The sequence below is a fragment of the Heptranchias perlo genome, chromosome 21, assembly GCF_035084215.1.
Source record: "Heptranchias perlo isolate sHepPer1 chromosome 21, sHepPer1.hap1, whole genome shotgun sequence".
NCBI lineage: Eukaryota > Metazoa > Chordata > Chondrichthyes > Hexanchiformes > Hexanchidae > Heptranchias > Heptranchias perlo.
The window spans coordinates 30810262-30832071 of NC_090345.1; the positions used below are offsets into that span (position 1 = coordinate 30810262).

General features: G+C 43.5%; 1 protein-coding gene across 4 annotated transcripts in view; it reads right to left on the reverse strand.

The window, feature by feature from the left end:
• Positions 1–21810, reverse strand: part of LOC137340313 (serine/threonine-protein kinase 32C) — a 285602-nt gene that overhangs the window by 65147 nt on the left and 198645 nt on the right. For all 4 annotated transcript variants that reach the window (XM_068002737.1, XM_068002735.1, XM_068002736.1 and 1 more), the window contains exon 3: positions 19797–19948. In XM_068002737.1, the coding sequence (XP_067858838.1) occupies positions 19797–19948 (152 nt within the window). The remainder of the gene's footprint in view (positions 1–19796; positions 19949–21810) is intronic.

The window sequence follows — 21810 nt, forward strand, 5'->3', positions numbered from 1 at the left end:
AGGGAAAGATCGGGGGGGAGAGGGGAAGATCGGGGGGGGAGAGGGGAAGATCGGGGGGGAGAGGGGAAGATCGGGGGGGGAGAGGGGAAGATCGGGGGGGGAGAGGGGAAGATCGGGGGGGGGAGAGGGGAAGATCGGGGGGGAGAGGGGAAGATCGGGGGGGAGAGGGGAAGATCGGGGGGGGAGAGGGGAAGATCGGGGGGGGAGAGGGGAAGATCGGGGGGGGAGAGGGGAAGATCGGGGGGGGGAGAGGGGAAGATTGGGGGGGGAGAGGGGAATATGAGGGGGTGAGGGGGGAAAATCGGTGGGGGGGAGAGAGGTGAAGATCGGGGGAGAGATGGGAAGATTGGGGGTGAAGGGGACATCGGGGGGGGGGCGGTGAAGAGAATGAGATCGGAGAGGGAGACATCGGACATCGGGGCAGGGTGCCATGGTAGGTTCATTTTGTGTTTGAACTTCCTTCAATGATTTTTTATTTAATTTATTTAGTTTCTTGTTCCCTGATTCAGCCCTTCATGCCTGGCTTCACCAGGTTTGAATCAGGAGCGGTGGGCAAGCCGCCCAGGTAAGTTAAAAATTGCTACAATCACTTAATCTGTCACAAGTGCCTGAAGTACCTCAATGAGGTACATTTGGCTCTTTAACGGTCATCCCGCCAGCTTTAATTGCCGGCGGGACTTCCGTTTTGGGTTGCCCGCGCGCATACAGGTGGGTCCCTGGGAAACTCAGAAGTCGACGGGTTGCAGCCGGCTTCTAAACCCGAACGGGATTTTCACGAATTTCGTAGCCCCCCCCAGCCCCCGCAATTGCCCCCTAAAATTGAGCCCATATAGAAACTGCAAAGGGATAGAGACAGATTAAGTGAGTGGGCAAGAAGGTGGCAGATGGAGTATAATGTGGGGAAATGTGAGGTTATTCACTTTGGTAGGAAGAATAGGAAAACAGAATTTTTTTTAAATGGTGAGAAACTATTAAATGTTGGTGTCCAGAGAGACTTGGGTGTCCTGGTACAAGAAACACAAGAAGTTAGTATGCAGGTACAACAGGTAATTAGGAAAGCAAATGGCATATTGGCCTTTATTGCAAGGGGGTTGGAGTACAAGAGTAATGAAGCCTTCCTACAATTGTACAGAGCTTTAGTAAGACCTCACCTGAAATACTGCATACGGTTTTGATCTCCTTATCTAAGGAAGGATATTCTTGCCTTGGAGGCGGTGCAACAAAGGTTCACTAGATTAATTCCTGGGATGAGAGGGTTGTCCTATGAAAAGAGGTTGAGTAGAATGGGCCTATACTCTCTGGAGTTTAGAAGAATGAGAGGTGATCTCATTGAAACATATAAGATTATGAGGGGGCTGGACAGGGTAGATGCTGAGAGATTGTTTCCCCTGGCTAGAGAGTCTAGAACTAGCGGGCATTGTCACTGGATAAGGGGTCAGCCATTCGAGACCGAGATGAGGAGGAATTTCTTCACGCAGAAGGTTGTAAATCTTTGGAATTCTCTACCCCAAAGGGCTGTGGATGCTGAGTCATTGAATATATTCAAGGCTGAGATGGATAGATTTTTGGACTCAAGGGGAATCATGGGATATGGGGATCGGGTGGGAAAGTGGAGTTGAGGTCAAAGATCAGCCATCATCTCATTGAATGGTGGAGCAGTTTCGAGGCGCCGTATGGCCTAGTCCTGCTCCTATTTCTTATGTTGTTATGTTCTTAGAACTGCAGATTTCTTCTTCTGGGTCTATAAACTGTTGAGAGGGTAAGGGTTTCTCTTAACATGCATTCCTCTATTTGCTCTCCCTCCAGTTGCAGCTCTCTTTACTCCTTTCTTCTCCTCTTACACCTCCCAGAGTGGCATTCCTAAAGGTGCCCCCATGAAGAAATAAATGCAATTCTTAAAACCCCTTCACAGTCCAGAGCCTACAATAGTGATAAAACAGCATTCACTAACTTTAAGGACAAAATACCCACAAGCTAATGCAAGAAAAATTAATCCCAAAGCTGCAAACATCTTTACCCGGAAGCAGTTGAGGATCCCTTTAAATACTGGATGAAATAGCCACCTAACAACTTCTGCCACCCATGATCTGTGTGTGGGAGTGAGAAGTGGCATTATTCAGGTGGTACGGTTAGGAAACTGACCCTTTTAAGTGCCAACGAGGCAGTAAGGAGACCAAAATCACCTCCAACGTGTTTTGATTTCAGAAAACATTCATTAGTACACAAGGACAGATCATAAATTATGCAGCTACACACACAACTACAAACAAAAGCTTTAATAGTATCCCCAAGGAACTAAAAGACTTAAGCACTGAGATTAATACTAAATATATTGGTTTCGGTGTTAAAATTAGCAGTTAAAGATAAGGTAAATCAGTTACTAACATGAGAGACTAAAACAAACTGTAGAATGTAAACTTGTTTGACCTGCTTTTAAAAAGCGACACTTAAAATGTGGAACACATTTGGGAGAAAAAGCTATTGCAAAACTGATAGCTCTGAGTCAACCATAACGTTATGCTCCAATTAACACTAAAAGAGAACAATTGTAAAGTTAATACAGCAATAGTATAACTACACTCAAGTGAACAAACCTGCCTAGAGTGGGCCCACAATAAGATTGAACACCTATCTACACAACCTTGGTGAGATTTCCAGCCCTCCTCCACCCTGAAGCCTTATACCAGTTAAATTATGCGCATTCACTTTTGTGATGCCATGCCGTGCCAGTTCAGGTACATTACACACATTTATAACTGTGAAACCACATAACCTTGATCTACTTGAGGCTTATTCCTATACATAGGCAAGTCTTAAAATCAGAATCAAATGCACGTGCAGTTATTTTTCAATCATTTGGAACATATTTCTACTCATCTAATATTTTGTTTATGATTATACAAATCAGATAGGACTAGCATTAGGGTACTTCAGATAATTTTGTGCTCACCAAGGTTAGATCTATCATTGCAAGAAATGGAACATTTTACCACTTTCTGCAACCAGTTTCATTATCGAACTCCCTCCATTCAGGTACAGCAGTCTTGTGTTTCCCCAGCAAAATATTCCCTGCCATTTTTTTTGTCCCTTCTCCCCTTTCCTGAAGGCACTGACTCTTCTTTGGAAACTGATTCCAGTGGCATTTGTGACCCTGGGCAGTGAGTGTAGGAAAGCTATTGTACCATACAGGGCATCACAGGCAAGGCAAATTCCATCTTCACCTGCCATCTACACACTCCCACTCCCAAGAGCGGTCACTGGATAGCAATCCCCGCGTCCCCATCCCAGGACATTGTGGCCAATTGTAGTGCCTTTTCTCCCATTCTGACTGAGATCAGCTAATTCAGCACAGACTAGGGGTCAAATCGGAGATCTTCATGCTCTTTATGGCTAGTTACTCACTGGATATATTCACTGAGATGTCAGGGGAGCCTACAGCACCTGCTTAATACAATGTAAAGCTCCCTCAACTGTGCTCCAACAATGTACCTTAACCTTAACATCAGAACAGCGCCAAATACTGCATCAGTGTAAATTTTGCCATGTTGTACACCAGGCTCTGAGTTCGGTCCAGTAACTGGCTGCTGGGGAGTACTGAACAGTGAACAAAGTTGACCAATTCACTGATATCCTTCTATCGTTAGGGCTGCATATATCTGAATGGCCAAGATCAGAAGTCAGAGTGATGCGAGCCATTGTCATATGGTTGTACAGCATTGAAAAATGTGATGGCTAACATTGGGTGTTGCATGTGATATTGCTAATTATATTTACAATTCTCAGAATCTTGAGAGTCATGACATAGAAACAGGAGCAATGATTTATTGGATTTAATTAAAATGGTCAGATATGACCTGTTGTAACGATTTTTCCATTAGCTACTTAATCATTCTCTTGACAGAAACAGAGCAGAACACTTTTATCGCTATGGTTTTATCCAAAAATACACGTTATTAATTATTTTTTGGGGTCATCCGTTAACGAAATGCAGTTTCCTAATATATAGAATACTTTAGCTCACTTTTCACTATACATCGAACACCTTTTCCTGGTATTTTAATCAACACTACTTGACGCATTTTTCTTCCATTTGATTTTTTTTGTGTTGTATTATAGACTGAGTCCAAAAATCTATCCATCTCAGCCTTGAATATAGACTGAACAGTTCTCGAACCAGAAATTGTTAAAAATGCACAGAAAGTCAAGCAACATCTGAACAAATAATGTGAATTCAATTCTGATTAAGAGGCCTATCTGAATCATAGAAACATAGAAAATAGGAGCAAGAGTAGGCCTTTTGGCCCCTCGGGCCTGCTCCGCCATTCAAAATGATCATGGCTGATTGTCTAACTCAGTACCCTGTTCCCGCTTTTTCCCCATATCCCTTGATCCCTTTAGCATTAAGAAATATATCTAACTCCTTCTTGAATACATCTAATGACTTGGCCTCCACTGCCTTCTGTGGTAGAGAATTCCACAGGTTCACCACCCTCTGAGTGAAGAAATTTCTCCTCATCTCGGTTCTAAATGGCATACCCCGTATCCTGAGACCGTGACTCCTGGTTCTGGACTCCCCAGCCATCGGGAACATCCTCCTTGCATCTAGTCTGTCTAGTCCTGTTAGATTTTTATATGTTTCGATGAGATCACCTCTCATTCTTCTAAACTCTTGTGAATAGAGGCCCAGTCGACCCAATCTCTCCTCATATGTCAGTCCTGCCATCCCAGGAATCAGTCTGGTAAACCTTCGTTGCACTCCCTCCATGGCAAGGACATCCTTCCTCAGATAAGGGCACCAAAACAGCACACAATACTCCAGATGTGGTCTCACCAAGGCCCTGTATAACTGCAGTAAGACATCCCTGCTCCTGTACTCAAATCCTCTTGCAATGAATGCCAACATACCATTCGCCTTCCTAACTGCTTGCTACACCTGAATGCTCGCTTTCAGTGACTGGTCTACAAGGACACCCAGGTCTCGTTGTACCTCCCTTTTTCCCAATCTATCACCATTCAGATAATAATCTGCCTTTTTGTTTTTACAACCAAAGTGGATAACCTCACATTTATCCACATTATACTGCATCTGCCATGTTCTTGCCCACTCACCCAACTTGTCTAAATCACATTGGAGCCTCTTTGCATCCTCCTCACAGCTCACATTCCACCCCAGCTTTGTGTCGTCTGCAAACTTGGAAATGTTACATTTAGTTCCCTCATCCAAATCATTGATATATATTGCGAATAGCTGGGGCCCAAGCACTGATCCCTGCGGTACCCACTAGTCACTGCCTGCCACCCCGAAAAAGACCCGTTTATTCCTACTCTCTGTTTCCTGTCTGTCAACCAATTCTCAATCCATGCCAGTATATTCCCCCCAATCCCATGTGCTTTAATTTTGCACACTAACCTCTTGTGTGGGACCTTATCAAAAGCTTTCTGAAAATCCAAGTACACCACATCCACTGGTTCTCCCCTATCTATTCTATTAGTTATATCCTCAAAAAACTCCAGTAGATTTGTTAAGTATGATTTTCCTTTCATAAACCCATGCTGACTTTGTCCAATCCCATTATTGCCTTCCAAGTGTTCTGTTATCACATCTTTTATAATAGATTCTAGCATTTTCCCCACTACTGATGTTAGGCTAACTGGTCTGTAATTCCCTGTTTTTTCTCTCCTTCCTTTTTTAAATAGTGGGGTTACATTTGCCACCCTCCAATCTGTAGGAACTGTTCCAGAGTCTATAGAATTTTGGAAGATGATCACCAATGCATCCACTATTTCCAGGGCCACTTCCTTTAGTACTCTGGGATGTAGATTATCAGGCCCTGGGGATTTGTCAGCCTTCAGCCCCATTAATTTCCCTAGTACTATTTTTTTTTACTAATACTGGTTTCCTTCAGTTCCTCCCTCTCACTAGACCCTTGGTTCCCTCACATTTCTGGCAGGTTATTTGTGTCCTCCTTTGTGAAGACAGAACCAAAGTATGTGTTTAATTGTTCTGCCATTTCTTTGTTCCCCATTATGATTTCCCCCATTTCTGACTGTAAGGGACCTACATTTGTCTTCATTAATCTTTTTTTCTCGACATATTTATAGAAGCTTTTACAGTCAGTTTTTATGTTCCCTGCTAGTTTACTCTCATACTCTATTTTTCCCCTCTTAATCAATCTCTTTATCCTCCTTTGCTGAATTCTGAACTGCTCCCAATCCTTGCCGCTTGTTCTGGCAATTTTATGTCTCCTCTTTGGATCTAATACTATCCCTAATTTCTTTTGTAAGCCACGGTTGAGCTACCTTTCCTGTTTTATTTTTTGCTGCAGACAGGAATGAATAATTGTTGTATTTCCTGCACACGTTCTTTAAATATTAGCCATTGCCTATCCACCGTCATCCCTTTTAGTAAAGTTGCCCAATCTATCATAGCCAACTCGCACCTCATACTTTCGGAATTTCCTTTATTTAGATTCAGGACCCTAGTTTCCGATTCAACTACTTCACCCTCCATCTTAATGAGGAATTCTATCATGTTATGGTTGCTCTTCCCTAAGGGACCCTGCACAACAAGATTGTTAATTAATCCTTTCTCATTGCACAATACCCAGTCTAGGATCGCCTGTTCTCTAGTTGGTTCCTCAACGTATTGGTCTAGAAAACCATCACGTACACACTCCAGGAATTCCTCCCCCACTGTATTATTGCTAATTTGGTTTGACCAATCTATATGTAGATTAAAGTCACCCATGATTATAGTTGTACCCTTATTGCATGCGTCTCTAATTTCCTGTTTAATGCCCTCCCCTACATCTCCACTACTGTTTGGGGGCCTATAGACAACCCCCACCAACGTTTTCTGCCCCTTGGTGTTTCTTAGCTCCATCCATACAGATTCCACATCGTGATTTCCGAGCCAATATCCTTTCTATTGCATTGACTTCTTCCTTTACTAACAACGCTACCCCACCTCCTTTCCCTTTTTGCCTGTCCTTCCTAAATACTGAATACGCCTGGATGTTCAGTTCTCATCCTTGGTCACCCTGCAGCCATGTCTCCGTAATCGCAACTATATCATAACCGTTAATATCTATCTGCGCTGTTAATTCATCCACCTTATTGCGAATGCTCTGTGCATTAAGACACAATGCCTTTAAACTTTTTAAGATTGCTATGTCATCTAAGTTTTATTTTGCACTATGGCCCTATTTGTTTCTCACCCTTGTTTTCTCTGCCTTCCACTATTGCTTCTTCCCTTTCTGTATTTTGTTTCTACCCTTGTTTCCCCCTCCTCTGTCTCCCTGCTCAGGTTCCCATCCCCCTGCCATTCTAGTTTAAACCTTCCCCAACAGCACTTGCAAACACCCCAGCGAGGACATCAGTCCCGGTCCTGCTCGGGTGTAACCCATCCCGCTTGTACAGGTCCCACCTTCCCCAGAACCGGTCCCAATGTCCCAGGAATCTAAATCCCTCCCTCCTACACCATCCCTGCAGCCACGCATTCATCTGGTCTATTCTCCTGTTCCTATACTCACTTGCACGTGGCACTGGTAGTAATCCTGAAATCACTACCTTTGAGGTCCTGCTTTTTAATTTACCTCCTAACTCCTTAAATTCATTGAGCCGTTGCCTCTCAGGTGCTGACTGACCCACTGTATGCTTCCAGTACTTTTGTTTTTTATTTCATATTTCCACCATTTGGGGGTTTTCTTATCCCTGGTTTTCATTCAATAAAAAAATTGAGTACTTCCAGGTTAGTCGTGATTCCTTTAAAGTTGTCACACTTCCACATGATAGGTCGGTGTCAGATTATTGTCTTTTTTATTCTTCTGCTTTTTAAAAGAAGTAATTTCTTCCTCTTTCTTAGTTCTAACTGATTCTCAATTATCTGTATTTTACAATGATGGGGCTGCAATGGAAAGTCGAGCAAATTGCACTCCTTGCAAAAATATCAAAGTATCTTTGCATCCCAAAGAGTATTGCACTCCCATTGATGTAGATGTAATTACACCTTCCTGGGAGAAGGGAGTCTGTGGTGGAAATGCTGCTAGCACAAATTTAAGTGCACACAGATGTAACGTTTTTAAGAAGATAAAGATAGATTTACTGTGAAAAATGTAATCAATGCAGAACGTTCTCTGATGGTCTGTCAACTTTTGATTTGCATTTCTTTCAAGCTTCTTCAGTGTCTTTTGCTCCCTTATTACTATTTTATGCCTGTCTGGCCATCCTTCTTACGATCTCTTTTTTTGTGTCACCTCTAACACTAAGTATTTCTTTTATATCACAAGTCTGGACTAATGCTTGTTGAATTCCAGCAGCTACTGTCCTTTATGTCCTTTAAAAGTGATCCACAATCAATATATCTCTGAGCTGTCTATTGAGCAGTAAAAACAAATGTTGCAAACAAGGGCTTCTTATAGAATCATAGAATAGTTACTGCACAGAAGGAGGCCATTTGGCCCATCGAGCCCATGCTGGTTCCTTGTAAGAGCAATCCAGTTAGTTCCATTCCCCCACTCTTTCCCCATAGCCCTGTAAATTTTTCCCTTCAAGTATTTATCCAATTCCTTTTTGAAAGCCATGACTGAATCTGCTTCCACCACCCTTTCATGCAACGCATTCCAGATCATAACCACTCATTGCATAAAAAAGTTTTTCCTCATGTCGCCTTTGACTCTTTTGCCAATCACTTTAAATCTGTGTCCTCTGGTGCGCAACCCTTCTATCAATGGGAACAGTTTCTCTTTATTTACTTTATCTAAACCCTTCATGATTTTGAACACTTCTATCAAATCTCCTCTTAACCTTTTCTGCTGTAAGGAGAACAACCCCAACCTCTCCAGTCTATCCATATAACTGAAGTCCCTCATCCCTGGAACCATTCTAGTAAATCTTTTCTGCACCCTCTCTCAGGCCTTCACATCTTTCCAAAAGTGCGGTGCCCAGAATTTAACACAATACTCCAGTTGTGGCCGAACCAGTGTTTCATAAAGGTTCAACATAACTTCCTTGCTGTTTTACTCTCTGCTTCTATTTATAAAGCCCAGGATCCCGTATGCTTTTTAAATGGCTTTCCCAACCTGTTCTGCCACCTTCAAAAGATTTGTGCACATCTACCCCCAGGTCTCTCTGTTCGTGCACCCCCTTTAGAATTGTATCATTTAGTTTATATTTTCTCTCCTCATTCTTCCTGCCAAAATGTGTCACTTCATACTTCTGTGTTAAATTTCATCTGCCATGTGTTCGCCAATTCCAGCCTATGTCATCTTGAAGCCTATTACTATCCTCCTCGCTGTTCACTGCACTTCCAAGTTTTGTGTCATCTGCAAATTTTAAAATTGTGCCCTGTACACCCAAGTCCAAGTCATTAATATATATCAAAAAAGCAGTGGTCCTAGTACCAACCCCTGGGGAACAACACTGTATACTTTCCGACAGTCCGAAAAACAACCAATCATCACTACTCTCTGATTCCTGTCACTTAGCCAATTTCATATCCATGCTGGCACTGCCCCTTTTATTCCATTTTGCTTGCAAGCCTATTACATGGCACTTTATCAAACGCCTTTTGAAAGTCCAAACACACAACATCAACCGCATTGCCCTCATCAACCCTCTCTGTAACCTCATCAAAAAACTCAATCAAGTTAGTTAAAGACGATTTGCCTTTAACAAACGCGTGCTGGCTTTCCTTTATTAATCGACCCTTGTCCAAGTGACTATTAATTTTGATCCGGATTATCGCAGTAAATCTCAGTAAATCTTAAGGCATTAAATCTCAGTAAAATGGGCATATGCATAAATTCCGACATTCACTCCCAGTACAAGAAGCTGTGTGTCGGGTGCGTTAAAGTTGAAAATGTACCCGTGTGTGTTTGTCTAGCCGATGAACATTGCAGGTTATTTGACTGTCTGGGAATGATGGCCGAGACAAGTCCTGTCTTTACCTAACATTCACACGTGCAGTCACTGCATACTGATCATGAGAACACGGTCTGATTTTGGCCCTCCTCAACCTACAACACTGAAGGCAACTGCAACCCACCCACCACTACCCGAGCTGAAGTGAGCATACTCGGCATAGAACAGGGATCAAACCAGCTCCAATTCTGTCTGTTGGACACGGTACACAATGAGGGAAGGTTTTCTTCTATTCACTTTTTGTAGCAAAATTATAATTGTGAGCCTAAGTTGCAAACAAAGGCGATCTCTCTGGTGAACGCCTTTTGAAAATCCAAATATGCAACATCACACGGTGAATATACCCACAGAGGTATTGGGATGAGGTAGCTCATTTTTTTTTATACATAGGAAAACTGGAGTTAGCTTTGGTGAGATTAGCTTTGGATTGTTCCAGCAAACAGTTGGCACCGGTCACTTTGGCCAAATGGCCTCCTTGTGTGCTATAAACTTTTAAGGATCTATGGGTTTATAATTAAAAGTAATTGGTGGTACATTCATTGACGCTCCAGAGACTTCCATTCACACAAAGTTCCTGCTCTACAAGAGAACTAGCATGGTATTTAGCATACTGCAGATCAGCAGAGAGGCTCAGCTGAAGATTTGCACTTCAGAAGCCGAATATTTACCAGGGAGCAGGTTCTAGACAGAGGCAAGACTTCACGCTCATGAGTAGTTTCCTGCAAATCTTTCAATTTATTTTTAATTTTCTTGCCAATTTCCTCCCCTTCTTACCTCTCCTGAAGTCAACAATTTGCCGAGTTATGGTTCTTCCAGCACCTTTCCCAAGTGGTCAATATTCAAGTGTGAGCCTTGACAGTGAGTGTTCGCAGGCTTTTTGACTGTAGCAGGCATCACAACTGAGCCAGATCCTGTCCTCCCTTGACATCCACATGTGCCCCTCCCGGAATGTCTGACAGTGATCAGGAGTAAGAATCCTGGCCAATTTTCCCCTCCCTAATTCAAGAGTGCTGAGGCCAATTAAAGTACTCCTATTGTCACGCCATGTGAGATCAGCAAACTTAGCACAGAACAGGGACTGAACTTGCTATCTTCCTGATCTGTGAGGCTCAGCTACTTGCGGGATAAATTTGATGAGGCATTCAGGGAGACCTTGCAATTTATATATTTTCTTTTTCTCATTTCGACCAGGAACTTTCTATACTGCTTTCTAATAATCCTGATCAAAGGTCAGAGCCATAAGCAGCGCATATTTTGGAACCCCAAAACCTGAAGTGCAGTAATATTAAACTCATGACAGTTTCCCATAAGGTTAATTTTTCCAGAATGAATTGCACAAACCATTTTAATTAGAATACAACTGTATTGTGAAAATGTGATTCTACATAAAAAGGACTTTCATTTTTGCTGTACCAATTTTCTCCCTCCTCTCCTGACGCTATTTGCTGGGTTACAGTTCCACAGGCACAGGTCACGCTCCAGTACCTTACAGAAGTCATTATTCTCATACGTGAACCGTGACCGTGAGAGTCTGCAAGTTATTCACAGGGGCATTTTGGACACTGGATAACCTAGAGGTGCTGAAGCCAATGGCAACGCCTCTATCACTGCCTGGCTGAGTTCAGCTAACTCAGACCTGGGATCAAATCTCCAACCTTCCTATGGCTCAGCTATCCAGTGATTAAATTCCCAAAACAAACTGTGTCAGTGCTGACTTACCCACACCTCCTGATCTACAGACTGCTTGTGTATCCACACATTTTCTGAGTCAGTTTTCAAACAATGTTATCTCTGCCCCTCAGTCATTCCGTTACAGGTACCGCTACAGGTCTTGGATCTTGAGGTCCCCAAAATATGTGAATATGTTGATTGGAAGCAGTACAATTGAAAACAGTAAATATTTATACTCTGCAGATGCACAGAGCAATTTTTTAAAACTCCTATTCCCACTTTCCTCAGCCTCTGAAAAATTAAGACTTTTTCTCTCTGCTTTTAAAACATATTCATTACTGCTCAGCCCACCTTAAAACTAAACTGCCCATTGAAAACAGGACAGGTTCTCATTCAGAATGAGTGAACTGGATAGTCTGAAATATAAGATTTTTCTGTGCAGGATTAGAACCATTATTCTTTTTTATGTCAAGACACTAAATCAAAATAAAGTTAAACAATGCCAAATTCTACAATTAATTTGCCAAGCAATTGCATTCTTGGATATAGGCTTCCACATGATGGAATTGGTGAATGGTGTGCTCAAATTAATCATAGAAGCAACAATTAATTTCCATTCATTAATAGCAGTTTTTAAACATTTGCTTCTGTTCTAACCATTGCTTGGGCCCTTCAATTCATCTATTTTTCTTGGGATCAAAATAAATCTGTCTCCAGTATGTTATGTACTCTTCTGAATTAAAGTGTCAATAACCATATTGATTCATTTCTAAATGCATATGTTTCCCATTTCTATTGACAACATTTCCAGTGTAATGTCACAAATGGTTACAGTTATCACACAGGAACAGGAATAGGCCATTTAGCCCCTCGAGCCTGTTCCGCCATTCAATGAGATCATGGGTGATCTGTGACCTAACTCCATATACCTGCTTTAGCTCCATATCCCTTAATACCTTCGGTTAACAAAAAACTATCATTCTCAGATTTAAAATTAACAATTGAGCTAGCATCAACTTCCGTTTGCAGAAGACAGTTCCAAACTTCTACCACCCTTTACGTGTAGAAGTGTTTCCTAACTTCACTCCTGAAAGTCCTGGCTCTAATTACAGAAATTTATATGTCGCCTTCCACATGTTCTTAAGGATTTATAATCTAATGTCTGGATAATTTCTTCCATTTTGTGTTTTATTGTTACATTAAAATAGACTGCTGTAACTTTCCTTTAATTGCCTGAAAATGACCTAATATCAGTGAACTGATAATTGTAAGAATTTAACTCTCAAGATCAATTGAATTACTCAAATTGATCTAGTCAACTGTGTATAATGATGCAAATTTACTTTAGCTACAATTTTTAGATTTTAATTCAAACATATCTGTCACTTTCAAATATCTTGATGTGTATCTCTTTGTCAAAATATTTCTAGATTGTGTAAAAAATATATTGACATACCTTCAGAGTCATCATTTGCAATTTTAAATTGCTTTGTGATTATTCAAACTGACAAACTCAAAAAGGTAATTCATTATAATTTTGGTTTCTGTTTTGTAGTGATTATGTTGCAATTGATAAGTTGAATAAGCAGATCTCTCAATGGCCTGGTGGGTAAAGGCACCACATGGTACAGCACTACACCATATGGGTTAGCAGGTCCTAGGTTTTTGGATATAAATAGTACTGGACTTGGCTCACATGTCCCCCTGCCTGCTGGCACTGTCTAGAAATAGTCAGTTGGAAGAAGAGCTGCTGGTTGTTAATGTTAAACTGTATACCAGTAAGATGCAGTACTTTCAGGAGAGTAGTGGAAAATGGAAAAGAGCAAACTGCACAAGCAACTGTAATATTTTCTTTTTTTTTTGTTGCTGTCTTACAGTGTTGCTTTCACAGCTTGTATCAAGAAAAGTTCAATCTTATGCAGTGCACAACCAACTGTCTGAGGCTGAACCAGACTGCTCGCAACCTCAGCAGCTTATTTGACCCCCTATCCTCTCCATCACTAAGACCGCCTACTTCCACCTCCGTAAGACTGCCTGGGGGGGGGGGGGAAATTGAACAAGGCCTGTTATCGGGCGTGTGTGGCGCGATCCGCTATTAACCTGCGCCTGATGGCCCCTGTGCAGGCAGCAGGTGAATTTCATTGCTAATTAGCATGATAGCTCTGTGCAGCCTCTCAGTAGTGGAGAGTGAGGAATCCCGAAATGGGGCGTGTTCAACGCATGTCATCGGCAGCCCGCACCTCTTAAAGGTGCAGGTGGATATTTTAACTGGGACGTGCACAGATCACTGGGAGGAGGGAAAGATGGCCAGAAGGATGGCAGGACCGGTGCAAGAGGGCCCCACGCATCTCCGATGATGCACTGGAGGCCCTGGTGGAGGGGTGGATGAAAGGAGGGCCAACATATACCAGCAGGGTGGCAGGAGACCCTTCAGACTCCAGCTCCGCAGGCATTGGGAGGCTGTGGCCCAGGAGCATTGCACCATGCACGTGGGTGCAGCGCCGAAAGAAGTTTAACGATTTGACATGAATTGTCAAGGTGAATGAATGCAAGTGTCAAGTGACACATCCTACCAACTGCACCAATGAATCCACGCATCACATCCCCCCGTCACCCACCCACCAACAAACACTGCCCATCCGCAATGCTGCACTCGGCACGCTGCATCTCACCCGCACATAGTACCACACTTGCAGGCCACACAACCACCACTCACAGTTCGCACATGCTGGCAGCTATTCGATCATGACTGGCACATCACCCAGACACCCTGCAGGATACTCACTGACACACTGCCCTCTGTCTTGCAGGAGAAGGTGGTGCATAACAGCAGGCAGCAGGAGAGACCTGAGGGAGGGCAGGCACTCCTACACGTCCTCACCCCCTTGGAGGAGACTGTGCTTCGGATCATTGGCCGGGCCGTCACTGCAGCCATGAACACAAGCCGTTCTGCCCCCGGATGAAGGGGATCTCTGCATATCTAATGCTCCCTCTCCTTTCCCACATTTCCCTCCTCCCATAATCTTTTCTGACTCATATGCTGCAGATGCTGTCGGCAAGCATGCCCTACTTGCTCCTCTCCCCACTCCACAACTCAACCTGTTTCCGACTGTTATTGCAGATACCCAAGAACACATGGCGGCAGCGTCCGAGGAGGAGGAGGAGAGGTACATTGAAGCCACACCATCACTTGATCTGACATACTCATCCAGCAGCTCAGAGACTGACACTGTGCGTCCTTCAAAGGCTAGGATAGAGGAGGGATCTGCACGCGGTAAGACACCAGGCACAAGTGCGTGGGAGCCGGGGCAGGAGGAATGGATACCACAGGTGCCAGCTCGCGGAGGGTGGGGTCGCTCACTAGTTCTGCTGGAGAGGGGTCAGATGAGGACTTCGGTGGGCCAGGCTACAAAAGACGGCTGATGGGCGTACACCAACAAATGCTTGGGGCACTGGAAAGCCTGCCAGAAAGCCTGCGCACAATGACAAGGGGCATGGAGGAGTCCAGCTCCAACTTGGCACAGGGCTTTGCGCACAGCTTGGAGCCCATCCTTTCCAACATGGAATGGGTGGTCACCTCTATCAGCACACCTGTGGAGCCCACCATGATGCAGTGCCTGATGGCCGATGTCGTGGCTTCCATTGCAGCACAAACGGACGTGATCAAAGGTCTGCAAGCTATGGTTGCAGCTCAGTTTGCTGCAATGGAAGCTCATACTGCTGTTATCATGGCTCTGGGGACCACTGTGGAACGGGGGCTTCCAGGGCGTCAACACACTCCAGCAATCCGTTCTCCAGCTGATCACCAGGATTGCTGAGGCGCCGCCCCGGGAAAGTGGCAGTGGTGCCATAGCTGTCGGACCTGCTGATCTCTCTCAGGATGACAGCATTCCTGCTCTCACCCCTGCCACTCCCCCAGTGCCCTTGCTGTTGCCTGTCAGCCAGCCAGGCCAGACTGCTGCAGCCCAGGCCGAGATGGTGCAGTCTGAAACTGGGCTCTCCCGGCCCAGAGCTGCTCAAGGTAGTCCATCAAGGCCATATGCACTCCCCTCAATTGAAGGCCTGCAACCTTCCACTACCCATGCTCCAGCCACTGGGGATGCACGTCGTTGGAGCACTAGGATATGTAAAGGTACACGAACAACAGGCACTAAGTTAATGCTTAAGGGTGAATAGTTCTGTTCTGTTTCCATAATTTGATTTGTTCATTGATAAATGTGGCTTTGAATTTGCATTTGCTGGTGGTTTTTATTTGTGCAATGAGCTGAGGGGGAAACCAATGTGTAATCAGATGGAGGGCGATTTGATGGTCATGTGATAGTGGACAGGTGGGGAATGTAGGACTGTCGGTGAGTTCAGGGATGTAGTTCACATTATTGATAGCAGGCACAGATCAAGCAAGCATCCAGAGCCCTTGCAGACAAAGCGTGTGTTCCCAATTGCACCCTTGCGCCTTCCCCTACTTCCTTCTCCGGTTCCTTCCCCCCCTCCTCCTCAGCCTCTTCCTCCTCCTCCCCCACCTCTGGCTCAGCTGGTCCCTCATGATGGCGAGGTTGTGCAGCATGCAGCATACCACCACGAATCTTCCCACCCGCTCAGGGGAGTACAAAGGGTGGTAGAAGTTTGGAACTCTCTTCCGCAAACGGCAATTGATACTAGCTCAATTGCTAAATTTAAATCTGAGATAAATAGCTTTTTGGCAACCAAAGGTATTAAGAGATATGGGCCAAAGGCAGGTATATGGAGCTAGATCACAGATTAGCCAAGATCGTATCAAATGGCGGAGCAGGCACAAGGGGCTGAATGGCCTACTCCTGTTCCTACTGTAGGACTCCTCCAGAACGGTCCAGGCGGTGGAAACATTGTTTCAGGAGGCCTATGGTGTGTTCCATGAGGTTGCGTGTGGCAGCATGGCTCTCATTGTAGGCCTGCTCTGCACGTGTGCATGGGTCCCTGACTGGAGTCCTAAGCCACGGAGTTCGTGGCTAGCCCTTGTTGCCCAGTAGCCAGCCTTTGACTTGCCGAGCCGGGTGAAAGATAGCTGGCACGTTGGACTGCCGCATAAAGAAGGTGTTGTGACTGCTCCGAGGGTAGCGGGCATCGACCTCCATGATTCGCACACCAACCACAAGTTCAGGGAATGCAAGCCCTTTCGGCTGACAAAAGACGGACGAGTTGATGTGCGGGGCATGCAGGGCAATATGTGTGCAGTCAATGGCTCCCTGCACCATGGGGAAACCAGCAATGCGAACGAACCCCCGTGTTTGCTTGTTCTGCTTGTCTCTGTCAAGAGGGAAGGTGATGAACGAGCAGAGTCCTAAAATGATCCTGAGCCATAGAAGTTCAGCGCCACGGTGACCTTCACAGCCACAGGCAATGCTGTCCTCGCCCAGCTCTGAGGCTGCAGTTGTGGGCGCACCAGTTGATAGATCTCCATCACAGCCTACTTGGTGAACCTCAGCCGTCCGATACAATGTTTCTCGCTCATTTTGAGATAAGAGAATTGGTCCCAGAAGACCCTCATTGGATAAGGCCTCCTGCTCAGTGCCCTGCGCCTCCTCCTCCCTCTCCTCACAGCTTGACCTGTTGTGCATGGCCTCTCTTCATGCTTCCAGTAGTGCTCAATGCCCAGTGGGAGCCCTAGCAGACCACCCATGGTTGCCAGGAATGTTGTTCAACCACGGTTGCAACTTTCCAAACCGTAAGTCAGTACCTGCCAAACCACTCTTAAATGTACTGTAGCAACTCTCAGTAAGTATAGGGAGCTTCAAAAAACACTTCCTATTCCACCAGCATCCAGAAGCAATAATCCAGCAACTAACCTGCAACACCTGCATGGTTCCTTTAAATAGTGCTGGTGGGGGGTCCTCCAGGCACACTAAGACATGTTCAGATGTGCGTGGTTAAGACTGTGTGTTGAGTTGAGCATTAGGCACCATTTTGGACCTTATCACTTTAAATCAGCGTTGCACACTGATTGTACGCATTTTCTCCCTACTTTACATGCTGCTGAGGTTCGGTATTTGCACATGCGCTAATACCTATACCAAGATGGCATGCGGCGCACGTCACGCTGGAAACGTGCGTGCGCAGCCAAGATGCTATCTTGGCACTTCGGTAGGCCATGTAGTGCCGAAACAACGGCCGCGAGACGGCCCAATTTCTAGCCCCCTGTCTCTGCCCCTGCCTCAGCTTATCTGTTGCTGAAACCCTCATCCATGTTTTTGTTACCTCCAGACTTGACTATTCAAAAGCTCTCCTGGCTAGCCTCCCACCTTCTGTCCTCCATAAACTTGAGCTCATTCAAAACTCTGCTGCCCGTGTCCTAACCCGCACCAAGTCCCATTCAACCATCACCTCTTTGCTCGCTGATCTATCTTGTACCCTGTCGACCAATGCCTCGATTTTACAATTCTCATCGTCGTGTTCAAATCCCTCCATGTCCTCGTCCCTCCCTATCTCTGCAACCTCTTCTAGACCTACAATCCTCCAGAACTCGGCGTACTTCCAACTCTGGCCTCTTGTGCACCCCCGGTCTCTTTGCCTCACCATTGCCAGCTGTGCCTTCAGTCGTTTAGGCCCTATGCTCTGAAGTTCCCTCCCAAAACCTCTCCACCTCACTCTCCTCCTTTAAGATGCTTCTTGAAACCTTCCTTTTTGACCAAGCTTTTAGTGACACGTCCTAATATCTCCTTCTTTGGCTCGATGTCAATGTTTGTCTGATTACACTCCTTAGGACATTTTACAACGTTAAAGGTGCTATATAAATGCATTAGTTGTTGTTGTTGCCAGTGTTAATTAATGTTATCATTTCACCTACATACTAAGAATAATCAAAGATTAATTTTTCTCACTTTGTAATAGCGCTCCCATTAAACTCCCACTTCCTGCTGATTCACGTGTGTCTCTGTTTATATGAATTAATAGTGACGTTTTTTCTGGCAATTGTTATAAATATAGAATCAATTATGAGAAGTGGAAGTTTATTAAGGATAGAACCACCAAGTGATAGCAAAGCTCACAACCCGCAGTCTCAAAGGACTCCTGACTTTGGTAGTCTGAATGGTTTATTTAGCAGTGAAAGACTTTTACTTTACAAATTATACTTCATTTTGACTCAGTTATCTACATTTTTTTTTGCCTCGTTTCTGATAGAAACATTTCTGATAAATTCTTTAGGCAGAGACAAGCCAGGAGATAGAATGTCAGAAATGGAAACTGAACATTGGACAAGTACCAAGATGTAGATGGAAATGCTTGAAGGGAAACAGTGTGACATGCTTGTGTGGGAAGTGATGAAACCACATTTACATTGTTATAGAGGGAGGTTTACAGTAATTCAGTAAGAATAGTGCTGGTAGAAATATAAACCATCACAAATAAATCAATAATGCTTAGCAGCTGATGGTTTTTTTGGATCAATACAGCCTACAAAAGAACAGTTAGAAAAGGTATTCATCCAGAACAGAAATTGCTTCAGTTATCGTATCACAAACTATTCCATCCTTTGTTTTCTAAATCTCTGAAGACACTCCTGGCTATGGATTATGTTGAAATTACTACACCTTGCTACTTATACAGAGAACCTTAAGGCTTATACTTCCAACCATCTGAGTCAACCTTACAACCAAGGTATTGGCTTTTACCAAAATCATTGAAGTGGTGTGTAAATTTTCTTTTAAAGTGGCAGTGATGTCTGTGTCCCCAAAGGATTTGGAGAGAGGATTTTACTTGATATCATAGAGCTACCTCCAACGGAAAATCAAACTGCAAATCAACCCTTGGCTGGAAGTGGGGTTGGAGATGACACCAGATCAAACCCACACAAACTTTGCTGGTCTAGTTAGTTTGGTTTTGGGCTTTATGATGTATTGAATAAAATTTTGTTCAATAAAAAATGTCAACTCTAAAACTGAAAAAGAAATCTGCAAGCGATGCCAGATTTCACCTTTGTTAGTTATTCTAATGGAATTTAAAAGTTTGGACCAGGGCTTGAGCTCGATGGGCCGGCGTCAGTTGGGTTGACTGACCCGAAAGTCTGAACAGTGGTTACCTTGCAAATTCCTTCTTCGCAGATCACCAGGCATGGTATAAAAATAGCATTTCACAACTTAGGGCTGTGTCTAATTCAGAAATAAAAGCATTAACATTAAACAAAGATTATAATATCACGATGCATATTTAATGAAACATGAAATAGTCACCAGAGGTTTACTAAGAAAATATGTTCAATTTCCTGCAGGATCTCCAATTCTCTGAACACATTTCGAACCTCATCTCTCTCGATGCATTGTTGTTTATTCATGTACTTCATAGCATACATTTTCTCTGTGTCTCGCTTTTGTACAATGCACACCTGGAAGGGAGAAAAAGAAGAAAATGAGTCACCTCGGTAAAGGAATATGCATTTAAAAGGCTTCATCAAAAAAAAAATCAGTTCTGACAATTCTGATGAAACAGTTTCAGTCGAGGTTCTGAGTCCTGCATGCCAATGTTAGAAATAACTTATAATGCTACTGCACGTATGTACCCCTGCTGGCTCTGGATAGACAATTAACAGTCCTGGAAATGAAAAGGATGTTGCTTCCCCACTGTTTCAAAACAGGTACTTGGTGATTGAGTCTGTGACTGATGTCATTTCAGTGTGCTTCAGGCCTGTACACAGCCTGAAATATCAGCTGTCAATGGGCTCTCAACAGAGAGGAAATGTTTTAAGACTACAGACAGTGAATTACCCTGCATTGAAAATATTTTCCCATGGATAATTCCTGCCCTTTAAATCTACAATAAATTTGTTTAGCTTATAACATTTTCATGTCCCATGCTTTAAATCTTCATTGAAATAATGTTTAATAAACAGGAGTCACTATGACACGAATGAATTTTGAACCAGTGGTTTACACATCCTATAGGTGGTCTTTGGCTGATGCTGGACAGGACAATATGGCTTTCATGCATCACAATATTATCTTGCCCAAATGCATTGTCCTCCTGAGAAAAGACACAATACAAAGCAGAAAATAAAGCACATGAATAAAATGGAAGATAAAAACAGCAATTTGTTAAAAAATAAACTTTATATAGAATTACATTACATAGAAATTACAGCACAGAAACAGGCCATTTGGCCCAACTGGTCTATGCCAGTTTTTATGCTCCACACGAGCCTCCTCCCACCCCTCCTCATCGAACCATATCAGCATATCCTTCTATTCCTTTCTTCCTCATGTACTTATCTAGCTTCCCCTCAACTGCATCTATGCTATTCGCCTCAAGTACTCCTTGTGGTAGCGAGTTCCACATTCTAACCACTCAAACTACAATATTCACTGCCAGGTTAAGAAAGAGGTTGTAGCATTCTGTGTTAGACAGGCAGGATCAGTTTTCAACAGAAGGCCTCATTTTAATAATCAGCATCCTGTAAAGGCAAGAACATTGCAGTAATATGATTGGGGAATGCGAGAAGAATAATTAGAGATTGATGGCCTTTGAATTCATAACAAATTGATTAGGAGCCCATTAGGCTCTGGCTGATTGAGATGCTGCTATAACTATTATTTTCCACTTTCACATTAATTTTGATTACTTATATCGCAGCAAGCTGTCAGCCTGTAGTATTTATAGTTTGCAGCTAATGAGTGATCAGTGCACAGAAATTCAGAATAAGAGCACTGGATGAATATTGTACACAGTTACACAATACTCCTGGATTCTGGCCAAATCTCGCAGTCACAGCTGTCTTGGTGTTTAACTGTGGATACATATTACTGCCTCAGAGTTACATCATGGTGACTGTAAGTGCTTAATTAAAATGCTTAATTAATGTGACACTATTTAAACTTCAGTACTTATAAGATGTTGCTTGAAATTCTAGATGATAGAAAATTTGAATACAAAATGTACAGCCTTTTAATTTTTTTATTGTGCCTCCTCAAAATAGATATGAATAATTTACGGTCATCTTTCATTCTGTACTAATTTTGACAACAAAGTAGAATTGTATAATCAGGAGATGGGACAAGACTAGTAAAATGTACTTATTTGTACCAATATTCTGAGTCTTGCTCCCACCCTAAAACACGTTCACAGAAATTAGCACAAACAAAATTCTTCACGATAAAGACCTTGTTAAAAGTCAATCATGAGAAATCGATGAAGAATTTTGCCAAGAGAGGGGAAGCAAAAACAAAAAAAGTATTGAAAACTAGGTCAGACCAT